The 20,398-nt window shown below is 40.1% G+C and overlaps 1 protein-coding gene across 5 annotated transcripts in view; it reads right to left on the minus strand.

Annotated features, from left to right (window-relative positions):
• Positions 1–20,398, minus strand: part of disp3 (dispatched RND transporter family member 3) — a 501,842-nt gene that overhangs the window by 208,666 nt on the left and 272,778 nt on the right. For 4 of the 5 annotated variants that reach the window (XM_060852435.1, XM_060852437.1, XM_060852434.1 and 1 more), the window contains one exon: positions 1,781–2,858. In XM_060852435.1, coding sequence (XP_060708418.1) covers positions 1,781–2,735 — 955 coding nt within the window. In that variant the 5' untranslated portion in view covers positions 2,736–2,858. Of the gene's footprint in view, positions 1–1,780; positions 2,859–12,207; positions 12,241–20,398 lie in introns of those variants that run through there. The other variant, XM_060852436.1, reaches the window with a different exon arrangement.

Here is a 20,398-nt window from a genome sequence, read left to right on the forward strand (position 1 = left end):
TATAGATATTAACTAGTGGTTTCTTGTTTTAAGAACATGTTTTGTGTTATAACAAATTGATTAGTTTGAGTAAATTAAAGTTGCTTTTATTCTGCATATGAGTATAAAATTGATATTGACTATACGTTTTGGTGATTGAATTAACACATTTATACCAATGGCTTGACTGGTGGAGTAGCAGAGCTTGATTACCAGTGCATTCTTCTCATCACAGTCATTACATTGTAATGAACAATATGTCAATTGTATAATTTAATATTGAAAGCTTCTACTTCATAAAGGTCTGTATTTATGTGTTATCACATCTCAAACATCTTAAATTCTATAAGGCACAGAAGCCGTATTAGAAACAAAGATCAAGTTGTTTAACTGTAACCTCAGCAATTCATAGGAAGCATGTTAAGTACGAAGGCTTTTTGCATAGAGAAGTGTGTCAGTTTTGTCATCTTGTACTGATTTAAAAACCGTGGTTTCTGGGAAATTAATGTTTTCCTTGTCTATTGTGGCTTTAAGTTTAATGGAACAGTGATGATTATTGGGGTATTGATGAATTTTCCTAATTTTGCTTCTACATGAGTTCAGATCTCCCATGTATCATCAGAAATACAAAAGAAATTGTAACTAAGTGTATGCCCCACCATCTAGTGAAAGAATTCATGAGACTGAGAAAGGTGAACCTGAAAGCCAGGAGGTAGTCCCCAAAAATCAGAAAGAGAAATCTCAAGAAGAGCCCTAAAAAGGAAAAACATTTTGAACTCTGACTCAGCTCATACAAAACTATGCTGCCCATGTTCAATATTGCAGTAATTCCTGATCATCCAAAACACTTGACCTCACTAATCTATATTGGCTTCCATTTCCCCAGTGCTGCAAATTTAGGATTGCAGTTTCTTCAAAGGCACTAAGTCAACTAATGGTCAGAACGGCAATCTGTCATCTAATTAAAGACAACCAGCAGACTCTGAAAGATAGAAGATAATTAGAGACATTACAGCTTGAAAAGACAGTAGGTAGTAATGAAAGATAAGCAAGTTCAAGAGTACCTCAACAAGGAAACTCCCCTCTTACTTTTTAAAAATAGTTATTCAACAAATAGATTTAATGGCCACGTCACCAGTGGTTGACAGAAAGTTGTGCATTTCTCAGAGAGTGTAAAAGCTAATGGGATTTGTCATGGACTATTGTTTCATTTCAAAGCATTTAAAATAATTCAGCATGTTAACTCTAAAAACTAATGATAATATGTTTTAATCAATCAAGCGTAAACTCAAATTAAAGTTTTTTGTTACTCATTCTTCTTCAGTCAAAAGAAAAGTGTGTTAGATTCCATTTTAAAGTTATGATTTTCTGACTCTAGTACAAATCGAATGGTTCATTGATGTGGAAAATTGGGATATGTTTTGATTCATAGAATGATGCAAATGGACAATTCTTCAATGCAGCATTTGCTCTTTTAAAAAATTGTACATCATGACTAATTAGTGATCATTAATTTTTTTTAAATTTCCCCATGGAAAATAGTTAAATAGTTTTCTTCAGCTGCTGACAAACCATGATGGAGAACAAAATGTCTCTATGATTAATATCTATAACTGTTTACCATATCTATTAGCAGTAGAGTGTGATTGCTTATGATTAGGCTGCCCTGCAATTATATTAAAAATAATAGGAAACATTATAAAGTAAATAAATCCATACATCAACTAAAACACTTATGCAAATCAGCTCTTAATTCTTTCAAACTTTCTCACTTACTGATTGAGATTAGATGAGAACTTACCATGAATATCTGCCAACTTCTGTCCCATTCCATCGTAGTAAATCCTTCCACCTTGTGCTGTTGGAAAAAAATAGGTCATGAGGGAACTGGGAGGCGAGCAATAAGAATATGAACCAAGCGGCATGTCCTTGAGGACTTCATGAGGTTTCCAGCAAAATTCTCGAAACCTAGGATGGTCCATGACTTTCTTCTCAATGTCATGAATTGTCAATAAACGTTCTTTCGTGAAAATATTCCTTTCATCATCACCTCTTGCTAGAAATACAAGCTCCATCCTCCATAATGCATGTGTTTGAGTATCTCCATTAATGTAAGTGTTCGGATAGCTCTTGTGTGACACTGCTCTTGGTTTCCGCATTTTGTATTTATCATGGCTCCTCTTGGTCACAGGTTGTGAGAACAAGTCTCTTTTGCTCAGGCGAGTTCCATCAGGTCCCTGGGCTTCACCTGATTTGTAAATGTTTTTGACATGGGAGGCATCGACTGGCTGAGAAGAATTATTGAGCAGTTTTTGCAGCTCTTCTTTGATGAGTTTTTCTAAGGTAGCAGATGTGTACTCAGCCAAATCACGTCTGTTTCTCCCCCAAGACCCAAACTGTGATTTTAAAGCAAGCGTCAGTGCATCAAAGCGCAGTGAGGATACATGGTTACGAATCTCAAAGGCATTGTAGGATATATCAATATCGAGGGCAGAACAATGCAAAAGCATAACAACAGTCAGAATTGTTGGGATTATGCAACCTATTACTAATATTAAGGCAGTGCAATATGGGTTAGTAAATATCCACCCAACCAGTCCCCAAAAGCCTTTAACTTGCAAATCATAGAATAATCTTTTAAAGTTACAGTGGCACTTCTTGCACAGCCTTTGACCTCTGTAAGAGTTTACCAACACATTGTCTTCTTCTTCCTCCAGCCATAGATGCTGCACCAAAGGGTCATCATCACTTTCCATTTTAGTTTTGCCCTGATGATAGATGTTAGGTGGTGGGGAGAAGGTTCTCAAGCAAAACTGGAAACTTGTTGCTGGAGTCTCCTTTACTTCAGTCTGTCCTCCAGATGAATAGCCTATTTACACCTACAATAGAAAATACAATATAATAAAGTTTATAACTTGGAAAAACTGCAACATAGTTGCTTTAAGCAATTAAGGTGATTTGGCATATAATTTAGGCACACTGTAAAATATGATTTCTAGTAATGAATTCCTAAATTGACCTCTCTTGATTGTTGGTATAGTTAAATTAAAGATAAAGTCATATAATTCCAGAGAACCACTGGGGTACTCTCTCATTAGACACAGATGACTGGTGGTAGTTTAACTTGAGAGTCAGCAAGCCTCAGGCGGGGGGAGAGGTTGAGAAGGAGAGTCATTTGTGGTAACGTCAGTTGGTGCAGGACTTGAATCAACACTGTTGACATCATTCTAATGTAAAACCAGCCATTCTGTCAACAGAGTTAACTGACCCCCATTACTATAAGTTGATATAAAACATCCTCAGCTTTCTTATGGAAATGTTTTGCTACTAGATTGAAAAGTATGCAAATTGAAATTTTTCTACACCAAGATATTAGAACTATTTGGGTGGCACTGTGGCTCAGTGGTTAGCATTGCTGCCTCACAGTGCCTGGGACCCGGGTTCGATTTCAGCCTCGGGTGACTGTCTCTGTGCGTTTGCTCATTCTCCCAGCGTCTGCACGGGTTTCCTCCAGGTGCTCCGGTTTCCTCTCACAATCCAAAGATGTGCAGGTTAGGTGAGTCAGCCATGCTAAATTGCCCATAGTGTTCAGGGTTGTGGAAGCGAGGTGCATTAGTCAGGGAAAATGTAGAGTAATAGCATAGTGGAATGGGTCTGGGTGGGATACTCTTCGGAGGGCCAGTGTGGACTTGTTAGGCCAAATAGTCTGTTTTCACAGTGTAGCGATTCTATGATTATGAATCCATTTTATATGCAAATACATGATAGCAGGTCAACTTTCTTTCATTGTAGAGGCTGCTTGTATGAATTATCTGGAAAAAAATATGTAGCTTGCTTAATTGAAACTTTACAGTGACTCAAGATGTAAAGCTAAAGAGATGCAAGTGGGCAAATGAAGGATAGCTGCAATAGCGTAGAGATTAGGATCAATTGAACAAGCAACTACCACAAGTGAGTCACAGCCTTCAGTTCTAGACACTTCTGGCACCACCTGATTGTCAATAGTATTTGTTCCAGATCACCATAACAAAACAAAGGACAATGAAATTCTGATTCCTGACTATGTAAGACTATCATTTCTTCTCATTAAATATTTATTTTTTCTGTAATCCTTAAACAGCCAAAGAGAAAAGCTTCTGCATGGAATAAATTTCCCTGAGTTTATGGATGTATAACACACAGAATAGCTTGCTAAAGTCAAGATAAGTGGATCAGGAATAGATCTATGATTTAGAATAGTTAGTCTGGTATCAATCTTGATTCCTGCTGTTGCTAAGTCAACTGATTTCAATTGGGGTTTAGATTAGAAGGACACAATTGGATGAAATTTGCTCATTTGAAGTTTAAAAACTGGCAGCAACTATGTTAGATGGTGTAATATCTGCCAATAGCCAGGGCGAAATACCTCATGTGATCATGTGCTTCTCAGCTCATTATCTTCACAATAAGATGTTTCCAAAGTTACTCGATGAACTCTATGTTGAGTGCTCAAAGGCACTGGTACCATATTTATAAGCTAGATAGAGACCATCTCAAATGTAGCAAGCCAGATATGGGATCTAAGAAATTGAACCTTTCTTCCCGCTTTATTGAAACTGCACTCCAGACTCAGCTGGATGGGGTAAAAGAGAGAGGATTAGTCCTACTCCCAACTGACTGAATAAGAAAATCATTCTATTATATTTGGCCAGTTTAGGTAGAGATTACAGTAGTGCCAACTGCTATGGCCATATGAAAACAGAATGGGCAATATTGCCACAAAAGGTCAATGATCTCATGACCTCTACCATCTTCGCTTTGCAAACATTTGCTCACAAGACCATAAGTCACTCTAACTCTGTCATGGCACTCATATCTTGCCCAGGGTCATTCATTTTGATTTCACACCCAGTCTTGTTTGCAATAGTTCCCTCTCAGCAGAGTTCATCACTTTCTGATACTAACATCTACCACTGACGCTTACTCTTTTCTATGTCTCAACTTTAATTCCATTATCATTCCCTTGGCCTTTTGCTCTGGGCACATTTACTAACTGTTCTCCTTGATTCTCCCCATTTTTATCGATATCAAGATAAATATCACTTTAGTTCTGCAGAAGCCATAGTTGATTTGAAACGCTGGTTGGAATCTTAGCACGGGCTATGGTGGGATAAGTGGAAAGATCAGGTGTGATGTAATCATGATGTGGAGGTGCCAGTGGTGGACTGGGGTGGGCAAAGTCAAAGATCACACGACACCAAGTTATAGTCCAGCAGGTTTATTTGAAACCACAAGTTTTCAGAGCCTAGAAATGAGTGGGGGCTCTGAATGCTTGCAGCTTCAAATAAACCTGTTGGACTATAACTCTGTGTCATGTGATTTTTGATGATGTTAATCACAAGATCTGTTTCATCTTACCACAACATCTCTCCTTTGTTTGAGTAGCGTGGTGAGATTCAAGCCAGAGAGAGGCAAGTTCACAATTGACATGCTTTATTGCTTGCCACAGGTTGTGATTTTACCAAATTTACCATACACATTAGTTTTTGGGAAAACTTGACATAGAAAGGAGACCAAATTCTTGACTGGTTCAACTTGCCACTTGATCCAGGAATTCCATTTGGCCATAGACAAACTGGAGAATAAAGCACAATTCACCAGCATCAGCCACACATACCTTTCTACCATGGACATAAGTACTCCACTTTCAGGGAGGTATCACCATCATCCTGGCATCCTCCAATGCACTGATTTACTCCTCCAGTCACAATGCCACACGTAAACTCTGTTTCTCCCTCCATATTTGATGCCAGATTTGATTTTCTCCAAAATATTCTATTTTTATTTCATCTCACCAAGTGTGATAAGCTGTAAGCCTTAAAGTCACACACACCATGCCAACTGGGGATTCACACCTATTTTATTCACTCACATAACTAACCTTTACTGTTCTCAATGTTTCCAACTTACTGGGGATGCTTCAATACTTCATATCATTATGTTAGAATACAAACTGACCCTGCATTCCCATCATGGTCAAATTTTCTCTAAATTTCATTTCGGAAAAAAAACAAGCTAAGACTGGACAGCAGGCTCCTTGCCCTCCTTGATAAATGAATCATAGAAATTCCCAGCGAAGACTGAGCACGCGCATTTGGTGACAAGGAGATACCAATTGTATAATCAATATTTTGTTCTGCTTTTCTTCGATTCTCAATCATGCCAACTCTTTGTCCCGCATATGCTTTTTGTTTCCATCTTCACAAACTAATTTCCTTTTTTATTTGCAGACATTACAGAACCCCGTGAATGTCAGTTTCTTGCACCAACTCTGAGGAGGAAGTGTGTGAACTCTCCGAGGATTCATTGTGACAGTGTTCACCTGAACCCTCCACTAGCACACAATGTCGTGACCCTAAAGTACTGTGGGCATTTTTCATTTATAATTCAGTTTTTAAAAACAAAGTGGCTTGTACAACCAAAAGCGTCTGTGGGTGTAAATTAAACAGTTGTCCAGAGGGAGACATGTGTGGTGATGTCACAGATACAAATGTGAACGGAACTTCAAACAACACATCTGAGAGGGAGTGGGACTAAGAGACAAGTCAAAACAGATTGAATTGAGATCTCTTGTTACACAAAGAGAATAAAGAGCTGATGACCTTCTGCTTAACAGCAAGTCTCCAGTAATGGATTATGCCCAAACTGCAGATATATTTTGTATTGAGTTCTGAGGAAGGGTCACTCAACCCAAAACATTAACTCTGATGTCTCTTCACAGATGCTGCCAGCCTTGCTGAGCTTTTCCAGTTGTTTTAGTTTTTGATTTATAGCATTCGCAGCTCTTTCGGTTTTTATTGAGGTCAACAAAAGGACCAGCTTTCACCCCGAACACTGGAATCTGTAGACAGTCAAAAGGAATCAGAACTACAAAATCTCAACCAATCTGCAAAACTAAGGATCATGAAACTGACTTATGAACTACCCAGTCAATGCTACTGGTAACTTTCATTATAACGGCTGTAACATTCAACTGTTCACTTTTTGTGATCTGTATATCTGCTTCTTTTAAAACTTCTTATCCCTTGGACTTATTTTTAATGTGTGTACATTTGTGTTGTGTTACTTATTCTTCTCAGTTTTAATAATTAATAAACTTATGTTTTGTTAAATCAAGAAAACCTGGCTAAATTGGCTCTTTTTAAAACATAAGTTCATTTAGGTTTGGCACAAAGATATCTGCAAAGGGATGGGAACCATTTTTAAACTGACTTTATTGTGACCATCCAGGGAGGGCAAGTGAACAAAGATGGGCAGCCAGTTCATCCATCATCACCCAGGAATTGAGCAATGTGGGCAAGCCTATCTGGTACCATAACCTACTGGGGAACTTTCCTCAGGATGTGGGCATAACAACTATCACCTCAGGAACTCAACCTCGATTAAACACAAAAACACAATTTGCAGAACACATCACTGACACGTCTGCATAGCTGAAAGAGAAAGAAACACTTCAGGTCTCCGACATTCAAAGGACAATCAGAGACCCTAAACTTGCTGAGCCCCTTGCAGAAGACATTAACATGGCTCAGGGATGGACAAGACTAGCAGCTTAATATATCTGATGATATAGGAAGGATAGAAAGGGAGGCAAGTGTGAGCAGGGGGAGTGGTGTCTTTGGTTAGGGATATATTTCAGCAGTACTTAGGGAGGATATTCCTGGAAGTTATGTGGGTGGAACTGAGAAAATAAAAGGATGATCACCTTGTTGAGATTGTATTAATGGCCTCCCAATCGTCGGTGGGAAATTGAGAAGCAAGTATGTAATGAGATCTCTGATGTCTGTAAGAATAATAGGGTTGTAATGATAGGGGCTTTTAACTTTTCATACATAGACAGGGACTGTCACAGTGTTATGGGTTTGGATGGAGAGGAATTTGTTTAGTGATTTCAAGAAAACTTTCTTAATATTTTGGAGAAGATTTGTAGCTCAGGTTGTGGATCAGATTATAAATCTTTTCACTGAGCTGGTAGATTTGTTCTCAGATGTTTTGTCACCATGCTAGGTAACATCATCAGTGAGCCTCCGGTGAAGTGTTGGTGTTCTGCTCTACCTGTTATTTATCTGTCTCAGTTTGTCATGGTAGGTGATATTATTTCTAGTTCTGTTTCTGACAGGTTGGTAAATAGAGTCCAAATCTATATGTTTGTTAATGGAGTTCTGGTTTGAATGCCAGGCCTCTAGGAATTCCTAAGCGAGTCTTTGTTCAGCCTGTCCCAGGCTGGATGTATTGTCCCAGTTGAACCGCCACACTGAAAGAGCTCCTGATGAATTTAAAGGAGCCCGTACCAACAACCAGTAGAACGAATGTCACATACAAAATACCCTGCAAGCACTGCAACAAACATTACATTTGGCGAACAGGCAGCCACCAGTAACGTGAGCACCAATTAGCCACCAAAAGACATGAACAAGTAACATTGGTATCCAAACACAAAGAGGGACACCAGTTCGACTGGGACAATACATCCATCCTGGGACAGGCTAAACAAAGACACACACAGGAATTCCTAGAGGCCTGGCATTCAAATTGAAACTCCATTAACAAACATATAGATTTGGACCCTACTGAGCAACCGCGCAGAAACAGAACTGGAAATGATATCACCTAATATGTCAAACCAAGGCAGATAACTAGCAAGCGGGACAGAACATCAGCACTTCACTGGAGGCTCACTGATGATGTCTTGTCACCATGCTAGGTAACAAGACATCTGAGAATGTATCTACCAGCTCAGTGAGCAAACTTAGAACACAAAACTTTCTTATTCAGTACGTGGATGTACCTACTAAAGAAGGAGCAAAACTTGACCTTCTGTTGGGAAATAAGGCAGGGTAAGTGACTGAGGTGTCAGTGGGGGAGCACTTTTGGGGCAAGTGATCATAATTCTTTTAGTTTTAATATAGTTACGGAAAAGGATAGAATTTAACAAAATCTTAAATTTCTAAATTGGAGTAAAGCCAATTTTGATGTTATTAGACAGGAACTTTCCGAAGTTGATTGCGGGAGGCTATTCACAAGTGAAGGGATGATTTTGGAATGGGAATTGGGAGGTCTTTAAAAATGAGATAATGAGAGTTCAGAGGCAGTATATTCCTGTGAAGGACAAGGCTGATAGGTGTATGGAGCACTGGATGACTCAAAAAATTGAGGCTCTGGTCAAGAAAAAGGAGGTATGTGTCAGGTATGGACAGCTAGGACCGAGTGAATTCCTAAAGGAGTATAAGGGCTGTAGGAGTATACTTAAGAGGGAAATCAGGAGGGCAAAAAGTGGACATGAGAATGCTTTGGTAAATAGAGTTAAGGAGTACCCAAAGAGATCCTGTAAGTATAATAAGGGCAAAAGAGTAACTAGTGAGAGAATAGGGCTCCTAAAAGATAAACATTACCATCAATGTGTGGGACCACAGGAGATGGGTCAGATCCTAAATGAATATTTTGCATCAATATTGACTGTGGAGAAAGAAAGGGAAGCTAAGGAACTTTGAGACATAAATAGTGATGTCTTGAAAAGAGTTCATATTACAGATAAGAAAGTGCTGGAGGTCTTAAAATGCAAATAGATAGATAAATCCTGGGGAAACCTGATCAGGTGTTTCTCAGAACTTTATAGTAAGAGATCGCTTGGCTCCTTGCTAAAATACTTGTATCATTGACAGCCATGAGTGAGGTGCCGGAAGACTGGAGATTGGCTAATGTAGTGCCATTATGTAAGAAAGGGTGTAAGGAAAATCCAGGGAACTGTAGATTACATCAGTGGTGAGTAAGTTGTTGGAGGAGACTCTGGGGAACAGTATTTACATGCATTTGGAAAGGCAAAGACTGATTAGAGACAGTCAACATGGCTCTGTGCATAAGAAATCGTTTCTCACTAACTTGATTGAGTTTTTTGAAGAGGTTACAAAGAAGACTGACAAAGGCAGAATGCTAGACATTATATATATGGACTTCAGCAAAGCATTTGACAAATTTCTGCACGGTAGACTGGTTAGTAAGGTTATATCGTATGAGATCTAGGGGAACCTAGCCGATTGGATGCAAAATTAGCTTGGCAGTAGATAGCGTGATAAGGGATTGCTAGAATTTATGTAACTACTCCCTTGTACAAAATTAATTTATGAAGTGACTTCATGGACAGACCTGTTACTGTGGATATTGTTCCTAGATTATCAAAGAGCAATTGTGTAAGGCAATAAAGATTACAATGGAAGAACGAGTAGTTTAGGACCAAAAATATCAAAATATCAAAATTAGTGTCAGGAAGTAGACTCTGCTAAAGTAAACCTGATCAGTGCAAAAAAGTAACTTTCATACAGTAAAGATGAGTTTGATGATGAAAAACACAAGGTGGTGACAACGCTTGAGCATTAGTCACAGAAAATGAAACACTTGAATGAGCGTTTGAAATACCCAAATGATCTAAATGTCAAGCAAGACAGGTCTTCAATTAAAACCTAATGAACTTCGACTAATGTAAGCTTCTATAGGGTATTGTGGAGGCATCTTGAATAAGAGTAGGATTTGCTGAATAAAGAATCAGAATAAAGAATCCAGGCGACTGAACAACTGGCAGTTTAACTTGAAAACAGCAATGAAATTCCTTAATTCCAATTTGGAAACAAGAAGGATGTGATATGCAATATAAAAGAGTAGACCTAGACTTTAACAATAGTTCTGAAAAACTTTAAGGTACAAAATGAGAAGCTGACAAGTTGCCACAGCCTAAGAAACAGGCAGTAACTAAGAAGAAATACGTTCTCTAATGAATGGAATGCCGATATGAATGGTCAAACCTATGTGAAGGCTTTGTAACCTCAGAAACAGAAACGCTGACCTGAGTGGAGCAGGCGCTAAGCTGAAAGAAAAGATCAACCAGCCTGAAAACAAATTGGACAATAAGAGAGTAAACAGATGTTTGAAGAGAACTGTAAAAGAAGGGAAGAACTGTAAAAGAAGTTTCTACGTTTGAATCAGTGTGAAGAAAAGAATGCGTGCAGATAATAAGACAAATTACAAAGAGACTTTAGCAAAGGTTTGCTGCCTTCACACCCCTCATGGGTGAGAGACTGGGAGACCTGTCAGTCCGGATTGGGTACAGCATCTTCAACACCAACACGTTGAGCACAGGGCCACCCCCAGGGCCGTGTGCTCAGTCCACTGCTGCTCACCCTGCTGACACACGGCTGTGCAGCGATGCACAGGTTGAATCACCTCATCAAGTTCATTGATGATACAACTGTAGTGGGTCTCATCAGCACGAACGACAAGTCAGCATACAGAGAGGAAGTGCAGAGGCTAACAGACTGGTGCAGAACCAATAACCTGAGTTTGTACGTGGACGAAAGAGATGGTTGTTGATTTCAGGAGGGCACCGAGCAACCACTCTCTACTGGATATTGATGACTTCCCCATGGAGATTGTGAAGAACACCAAATTTATTGGTGGACACCAGGCGGAGAATCTCACCTGGACTCTCAACACCAGCTCCATAGCCAAGAAAGCCTGGCAGCATCTGTACTTTCTGCGCAAATTGAGAAAAGACCACCTCCCACACCTTATCCTCACCACATTCTACAGAGGGTTCATTGAGAGTACCCTGAGTTGCTGCAGCACTGCCTGGTTCAGGAATTTCACTGTTTCGATTGTAAGACCCTACAACAGATAGTGAGGACAGCTGAGAAGATCATTGGGATCTCTCTTCCCTCCATTACAGACATTTACTCCACACATTGCATTTGAAAGGCTAAGAGCATTGTGGAAGACCCCCCTATACCCCTTACTCAAACTCTTCTCCTTCCTATCTGGCAGAATATACCAGAGCATTCAGCCTCTCATGACCAGACTGTGCAACAGTTTCATCCCCAAGCCATCAGGCTCCTTAGCACAGTATGATCAGACTTTTTCCCATCTGAAATTCTTTGCATGACTTTGAATTGCTGCCAGAAAAATGTCTATTATTTATTATTCTTATATTACAATGTAACTTGTGTGTTTTGCATTTCTTATAAACTTTATGACCTGTTCGATTGTGTATTTTGTGTTGTCTGTGTAGCACCCTCGGTCCTGGAGAAACGCTGCCACATTTTTACTTTATCTGTTGTATATGGTAGAAATGACAAGTAAAAAGCTACTCTACTCTACTAACCTATCTCTTATGATCTCCCGATGCCCCTTTGTGATGCTTACCTCTTCGTTCTCGCTATGTATCTTCCATTATCCAGCCATCCAGCACCTACTGTGAATACACCTCTGGATGCTTGGTCAAGTCAAGGGTTTTTCATCAGTTAAGGAGCAGTCATTGTCAGTCAAGGTAGAGTCTGATCCCAGTCCATGGGCTTGGGCATAGTCAGATGGCCACTTGAGACAGTTAAAGTCTTAGCACGATAGTCTGGACAGCGAACCGCAGTGAGTCCTGCATATCCAGTTCAATCAGGAGATTCACGATGTCAGCCAAGAAAATGCATTGAGATCAGTCACAGGCTCAGGCACTCATCAGTTTGGGGTGGCATAATCAGTCTTGGGGTTTGCTAAATGGAAATGAAAAGGGAGTTATCAAAGTTATCTACGGTGGCAGAGCAGCTTGTGAAGTCAATTGTGGGGATTGGAAGCAGCATGCTAGGATGTAGAGGGGACAATAATTGTGAAAATGGCAACTCAGCACAGAAGGATTGGAAATGATAGTATATTGGAGTATATGGATAATGAGGTAGGCGAACATGCCACTCACAAGCACATAGGAGACCTTATTCCAATATAGTAGTAAAAGGTGAGGTCTGCAGATGCTGGAGATCAGAGCTGAAAATGTGTTGCTGGTTAAAGCGCAGCAGGTCAGGCAGCATCCAAGGAACAGGAAATTCGACGTTTCGGGCGCAAGCCCTTCATCAGGAATCCTGTTTCCTAATGAAGGGCTTGTGCCCGAAACGTCGAATTTCCTGTTCCTTGGATGCTGCCTGACCTGCTGAGCTTTAACCAGCAACACATTTTCAGCTTATTCCAATATATACTACACTTGCCATGATGTGCGAATACAGTAGGAAATTGATTTCTGAAACTTATTGTCCCCATGCCCACATCACAAAGACAGCATTGCATATATTAACAATACTCAGTCTTCAATGTAAAAGGAGAACAATTCTGTGCCCTTGTGAAATATTTGAGACCTTGGATTCTGTTTGTGAATTGTGGCCTGCAGGTGACATTTCTAAGTTAATCTGTGATTAGTTCTGCTTCACAGATTTGACTATGATCAACCTGTAATGGGCAATGATTGTTTGTGATTAGAACTTGTATCCCACACGGTTGGATATCGCAAGCATTTCGCACACATTGCATTATGTGACTTCAACCTGTACTTTAATTAATGCAGTCATCCTTTTAAAGGCCTCCTGCCATTCACAACAGAGTCCACACACTCAGACAGATAAAAACACATTTACTCATGTTACTCCATTGCAACCATTTTCCCATTTTTATTCCATGTTTGCAATTCAGATGAGGATAAAAGACATGCTCAGCAGAGTGAGCCAGAGGCTTAACTTAAAAGCCCTCTGAACTGTCATGTTAATTTCTTTCCTTGGACTCTCTGCCAACCGCATCACTACAGGAAGTTCTACAACATTGTAGTTGTGGTCCAACGAAACCTCACTTAATAAAACATTGCTTAATAGAAACAATGGGGCCACTGGGAAAAGTGGGGTTGGTGCAGAGCAGCAAACAGTAACACTCACGATCACGCAAAAATCACCCAAATGCCTAACACAAAGCACAGCACAGCCTGAATGAAGATTGAAATCATATTTATTAATGAAACAAAAATAAATTTAACACAGTACATTTAAAAACTGTAAGAAAGCTGCTCTCTGTGCAGAACCTCTCACAGAAAGCAGCTCTGCTGGCAGCTGACATCAGCGCATGCACAGAATGAAGCGTGCCAACCGATCCCCACTGGAAACGCGTTATTGTGAACAGAGGTAAGTGCTCTTGAGAATAGTGTTCCCTAATTCTTCAGTAATAATATAACCAAATTGCGCTGCTGAAATGTGTGTTATCCCAGAACTACTTGTATTGTTCTTATGCAACTCCTTTATTAATGTTTTCATCTCCCAACATTAACCCCACAGCCACAGCCCAACGGTTCAGTCATGCCACCTATTGTACTGCACTGTGCCCTGCCAAAGCCAATTTTTTTTTATAGAAATGTCCTCAGTAACCTCTTTCCCTTGTGCATCATGAATTTATTTACAAGATGCCTATTAACCACTTTCTTCTTTGTCAAAGGTTCATGTAGGCGAATTCCATAGCTCTCCTTTCGGAGTCCTTCATGTTGTACTGTGTGGAGGATTATGCTAAACTGTCAGTTATATGAGAACTATGTGAATGCTAACTGCTCACATTACTAACAGCTTGTTCTGTTTCTGAAATTCCCCATACAAGTTCATTGGAACCATGACCAATGAATTCAACCACAGCAAGGGACATGGTTGCTGTGGTAACAGTACATGAGGGCACTGAGAAATGGAAAAGTAACAGATGCTTCAGTAAGCCAGGACCAGTAACAACCTTCAAGCAGCTGTTGAACTGTTTCCATATGTAGAAGTTGCAGATGATATAAGGTTCAGGTGGCCAAGTTCTCAATGACATTTCTTACAGATAACCACAGATTGAGGATTTTATGGGACACTGTGCCAACTGCTGAAGTAGAACCTATGGCCTGAAGGATTAAGTAGCCATCCTATTCCAGTGGCCATCAAGATAACACTAAATCTTTACAGGTCGATTACCAGATTGAGCCTGTGACTCACTCTGCTGAGTAGTAGTCTTTGCCGAAACAGCTGACTTCCCCCAGATGAGGGCACTAGAGATGAGGGTGTCACATTCTGTTCAGTAGCAAAGGGCTTCATTCCATAATTGTACAAGTCATGTATGTTCATTGGTACCACAGTTTTGAATTCTGTGCAAGGTATCCTGGGAGCTACTATTATGATTGTAGTCTTGACAGTTCTCATGCTCCTGCTTCATTTCAAAGGCTGGTTGCCATACAAGGATGACTATTGGGTGGTAAGGACTACCTCTGGAACCATAGTTGATAACTCCATTATATAACCCTGACTTAAGCCATGCATAGAAACATTGCAGCCCATTCTTCCACCAGGGCTATTATGGAATAAATGGTTGGTTTCCAGAAGATGAGATTCAATGTTTAGATTGCGTAACTTTCAGTACAGTACAGACAGTCTGTGCTCTATAATTCTAGAAATTGTACTCTGGTAAAGAAGGGATGTGATGATTGCTAAAGATCTGGGAGAGTAATAGCTACCCCCAATGGAGGAAAATGAGGATATTGATCAGGAGAAACATCGTCTTTGGTATGATAGAGCAGTGCAGCATCAATGCAACACAGCAAGAAGCCAGGCAGGACTGAACTGATACCCAGTTCCATAGATAAGAGCTGGGTGCAGTGATCATTCATTAAGTGTAAATATTTTGTTGTTCAAAATGCAAGGGGGGCAATTTTCTTCTAGAAGCACAGGCAGCTTTTCTGTGTCTTCACTTATGTCTTCAGTACAAAATAACATTTTTAACCATTTGAAAGCTTTCCAACTTCAGCATTAAACAATGAGATAATATGCTATGCTGGGCATCTGGGAACAATAACACTCCCTTGAGGCAAGGTTTTAAGATTTTGTGGTGCTAAGGACAGATAGCCTGTGTAGCTCATTCTTATGGCTGTAGTTACAATGATAGTTAATCAGACATATGATGATGTCTGTGGGAGAAGTTTAGTTTGGGTCTGTGCTGTATGACCCTATGACTCAATTTCTGAACATGATCTGGTATATGCATTCAAGAGTCATCTACATGCCCTCACATGCATTTGTTTTTCATTCTCCTCCCATTAAGGGCACTGTGAAGGGTAGCTTCTAGCTAACTGTGCTTGATCTAGTACGCTCTGGTCTCAAAAATAGCACTGGCACCAGAATTCCAGGGAGGTCCCAACAGCGAGAGTACTTTTGCCATTGGTGGCATACAGTAATGACAGCCATGGTACACACATAATGAAGCGAGCTATGAAGAATTGCATATGATAAATTGATAAAGCTCTCAGAGAGATGAAACTCCCCAAATTGACATTCAGTTGGCTTTTGATAAAATTTAGCCCATAAGTGTTGAACATTCTCATGTCTTTCAAAAAAGCAATACTTAGAAAGCTCTCCTTCAAAAAGAGCCATTCCAAAAATATAACTCCCAAGTGGTCACATTATTGTAAAACTAAACAGATCTATTTCTGATGGGAAGTTCACCACACCCCATACTGACCATTCTCATGCAGTCATCCTTTCTTAGTTAAGTAATTATGCCATCAGCATCTGTGATGAAAGGACTGTCTCTCTCAAGTTAAGTGCTGTCCTACAGGTTGCTCAAGATTTTCAGGATAACTTAGCAACCTATTAATTCTGAAATGTTGAAGACCAACAGATGATGAAAACGTTTAGAAGAGATTCCCCATTAAAGTTCCCAACCTGATGCTTATAACGTAAGATTGCACTGTATAGCACTTGGATTCCAAATGTAAGCTAAGTTTTAAAGTCCATCTACCTCCAGCATAATGGTGTCCCGCTGAACACTGTTGACTCCTGAACAGTAAGGAGGACTTGTAATTGCAAATACTTGAAGAAGAAATCAGCTGATGATACCATGCATACATTATATGGATTATAAAAAAATACTCATCAACAGAAACATTTAATAAGTGAAAATAAATAGTCCACATGTACAATGGCTGGACCACAGGCTACTTGCCATTTAAAAAACAGAGACTGATACAATGAAAGAAATCCAAACCCAGCTGACTCCTCCTAGAAGCAGTTTTCAATAAGATCCTGTCTGGTTGCTCGTTTAGACGGTGCATAGGTCTACTATGGTCTCTGAAATGTCCCTCAAAATGAATGTCTTGATCCTCATCATCATCTTCACAAGATTGCTCTTGATCCCATTTTTCATCTGCACTTAAAACATTTCCCCCTTTGTCAGGTCTAGTTGTGAAGGACATGACAAGCCTCAATGATGCAGCATAGCTTTTCTATATTATGCTGAAAAGCACCACAGCAGTGATACTCTCATCAAAATAAGTCTCAGTTGCTCCTTGGGAGGAGCTGCTACCGTAAAATTTCAGAGCAGCTGTGACCTTGATTTGCACCTGGATAGGTTGTCTGCCCGTTCCTTCTGAGTTCAAGTCCTGTATCAGCAAATGACACAGCACAGTGACGATTACCCAGGATATCCCTAGTCTCCACATGCACTAGTTCTTTGATAGCTGCAGATAATCACAACAAGGCAATAATTTAGGGTTTAGTCATTTTTCTCCATCTCTTTGGGTTACATTTAGCTGATTATTCTCTCTGTGGAAGGTGGAATCTGCTTCTCCTTTTTCCCACATGCTGTCTTCTAATCTCTCTGCCTGTTACCTTTCAACTGATTCTCTGTTGGCAAAATAAACCTGACTGAATTATTTCGAAAGCCAAACCTAATGGGGTGTAAAACCTACATAATTGGACATATCATCATTCTGCATACTTTTCTTATGGCCAGTGGAGGCAGGGAACTAGAAAGGAATCCTTCAACTTCAGTTGTAATATTTTAATAATATGGCAATATATCATTATTTTCTTTACCTAGCAATAGTGGCACTTGATTTCATGATATGAGATCCAAAAACAAAGACACATAAACTGCAAAACGCAAGCTAAAATAAATTATAACATAGGGCGAGCTTACATAATCGAATCTGAAAAAACATATCTATTGAACAATATATGTAGAAGGCAAATTGTGGAATTAGGTTACATAATGCTCAAAGAAACATATTGCATTAAATTAATGAATGTTTTGTGATCGAACCAAGAATTGCTTTTGGAGAAGTGGGGACAAAGGCATGATTGGATACTTGAAGATATAACGTTTTGTATTTACACGATAGCAAAATACTTCACATGCTGGAAATCTGGAATAAGAGCATAACGTGCTGTGATGACTTAAAAAAATCAATTACATTTCTAACTTTTCCTGGTTTTGATGAAAGGTCACTGAAATGTGAACTTTGAGCTAGACTTCAGTTGTGGAAATCTTACACATATTGCTAGGTGCGAGTAGGAAGCATGTCTCCAGGTGGATGGTGTAAGGGTGCCAGGTAAATAGAGTGCCAGCTGGGTTAGGGGGTAGGGTGCGAGCATGGGGGGTGGTGGTGAAGGGTTTGGCTGGGTTAGACATTGGGTGGTTAGGATGCTGAAGGGAGTAGTGTGTCAGTTGTGTTGGATGCCAGCTTGCAAGTGGGTCAGGTATGTAATGTTGTGTTTAGTATAGACTGGGGTGAATGAGAGAAAGCAGGGCTGGAAGGGGAATGATGTCAGGTATCAGTGATTTAGATCAAGCAGTAGAGGACTTGGTCATGTGCAGCAAGGGTAAGGGGTTTCAGTTAAGTTCAGTCCAATCTTGACAGGAAGAGAGGGATGGCTGGTTGGGTCCACAGATAAGGGCATTGAGTCGGTGGGGCGGGGAGGGTCAGATGGTAATAGCAGGGTTTGGGTTTCAGAACCTGGGTCTGGTCCGACAGCAATGGGAACAAGTGGGGTCAGGTCTGATAGTGTTAAAGTCTGTGACTGGTTCCAGGATGGGGGTCTGGTCAGGTCCAATAGAGAGATGGATGTCAGTCCAATTGTGGTGGCAGGGTGGAGATCAGGAAACAGATATGCCGTCCAAATTGTGCCTAACAAGTCAATGCAACATACGGAATAAACTGCATCGCGATGTATTAAAAATTTGCCTCTTCTTGTTAAGACTGAATAATGGCCTATCTTCTACCACTTTGACATACCACAGAAAGGAGGATCAGTAACAGCACTCTATACCAGTCACAAGCCACAAGTGGTTGATAGCGTAACATATGACACGGTGATCAACAGTAGAAATGTTACATCAATACCTTAAGATAACAATGGTGAATAAAATCAATTTTACCCATGCAGTATGTTATAGAAACATAGAAACAAAGAAAATTAAAGCAGGAGTAAGCCATTCAGCCCTTCGAGCTTGGTTCACTATTCAATATGATCATGGCTGATCATCCAACTCAGTACCCTATTCCCACTTTCTCTCCATGCCCTTTGATGCTTTTATTCCTAAGAACTAAAACTGACTCCTTCTTTAAAGCATTCAATGCGGTTGGCCTTAACCTGTGCTAGAGAATTCCACATTCTTCACTCTCAGGGTGAAGAAATTTCTCTTCTCAGCCCCACGTGGTCCACCCTGCAACCCTAGTGTGACTACTGGTGCTGGACTCCTGAGAATCATTGTAAATATCCTTCCTGTGTTTATCCTTCTGGAGAATGCAAGTGTTAGCTTGGCCTAGATAGTGCTCATTGCATAGATTAGATTACTTACAGTATGGAAACAGGCCCTTCGGCCCAACAAGTCCACATCAACCCACCGAAGTGCAACCCACCCATACCCCTACATTTACCCCTTATCTAACACTACGGGCATTTTAGCATAACCAATTCACCTGACCCGCACATCTTTGGACTGTGGGAGGAAACCGGAGCACCCGGAGGAAACCCACGCAGACACAGGGAGAACGTGCAAACTCCATACAGTCAGTCGCCTGAGGTGGCTAATAATACTACCTCATAATACCTAATAATACTATCTCATCTCCTTTCCTGCTTGTCTGTCATTTCTAAAAACTGAATACTTCTGGATAGATAGTTCCTATCCCTGGTCAACCTGCAGCCATGTCTCTGTAATCCCACTGCATTTATGCCTGCCTATTTCTATTTATGCAACTAATTAATCTACTTTATTGTGAATGCTCCACCCATTAAGACAGTCGACCTATGGTTTACCATTTTAATATTCTTAGTCCCATTCACATTATTTTGTGCTGTGGCCCTGTTTGATTCTTGCCTTTGAATTTTCTTGATATCACTTGTTTTGTCTTCCACTCTGTCTTTTGTTTTCATCCTTGTTTCTCTCTCCTGTCTCCCTGTATAGTTTCAGATTCCTCCGTCACTTGAATTTAGACAAGGATTATTTCAGAAGAAAAGTGAATGTACCACTTTCGGGACATCTCTGCTTTACATGAGAATTAGACAGTCATTCAGCAGCTGAAATTGTGTGAGAAAATAGACAGCATTTGTAGAATCAGCAGCAGGGGAAAACAGTATTCTCAAAGAAAACCTTCACCTTAAAGCTGGTAAGAACATAAAATAATAGGAGTAGAAGTAGGGTCCACAAGTCTGACCATCATGGCTCCTTTGCCCCAAACCTCAACTTCTCTTTTACACCAACTCAGAATATCTGTCAAATCTCTGATATTTCAAAA

Source organism: Hemiscyllium ocellatum, chromosome 37 (genome assembly GCF_020745735.1).
Source record: "Hemiscyllium ocellatum isolate sHemOce1 chromosome 37, sHemOce1.pat.X.cur, whole genome shotgun sequence".
NCBI classification, from domain to species: Eukaryota; Metazoa; Chordata; class Chondrichthyes; order Orectolobiformes; family Hemiscylliidae; genus Hemiscyllium; species Hemiscyllium ocellatum.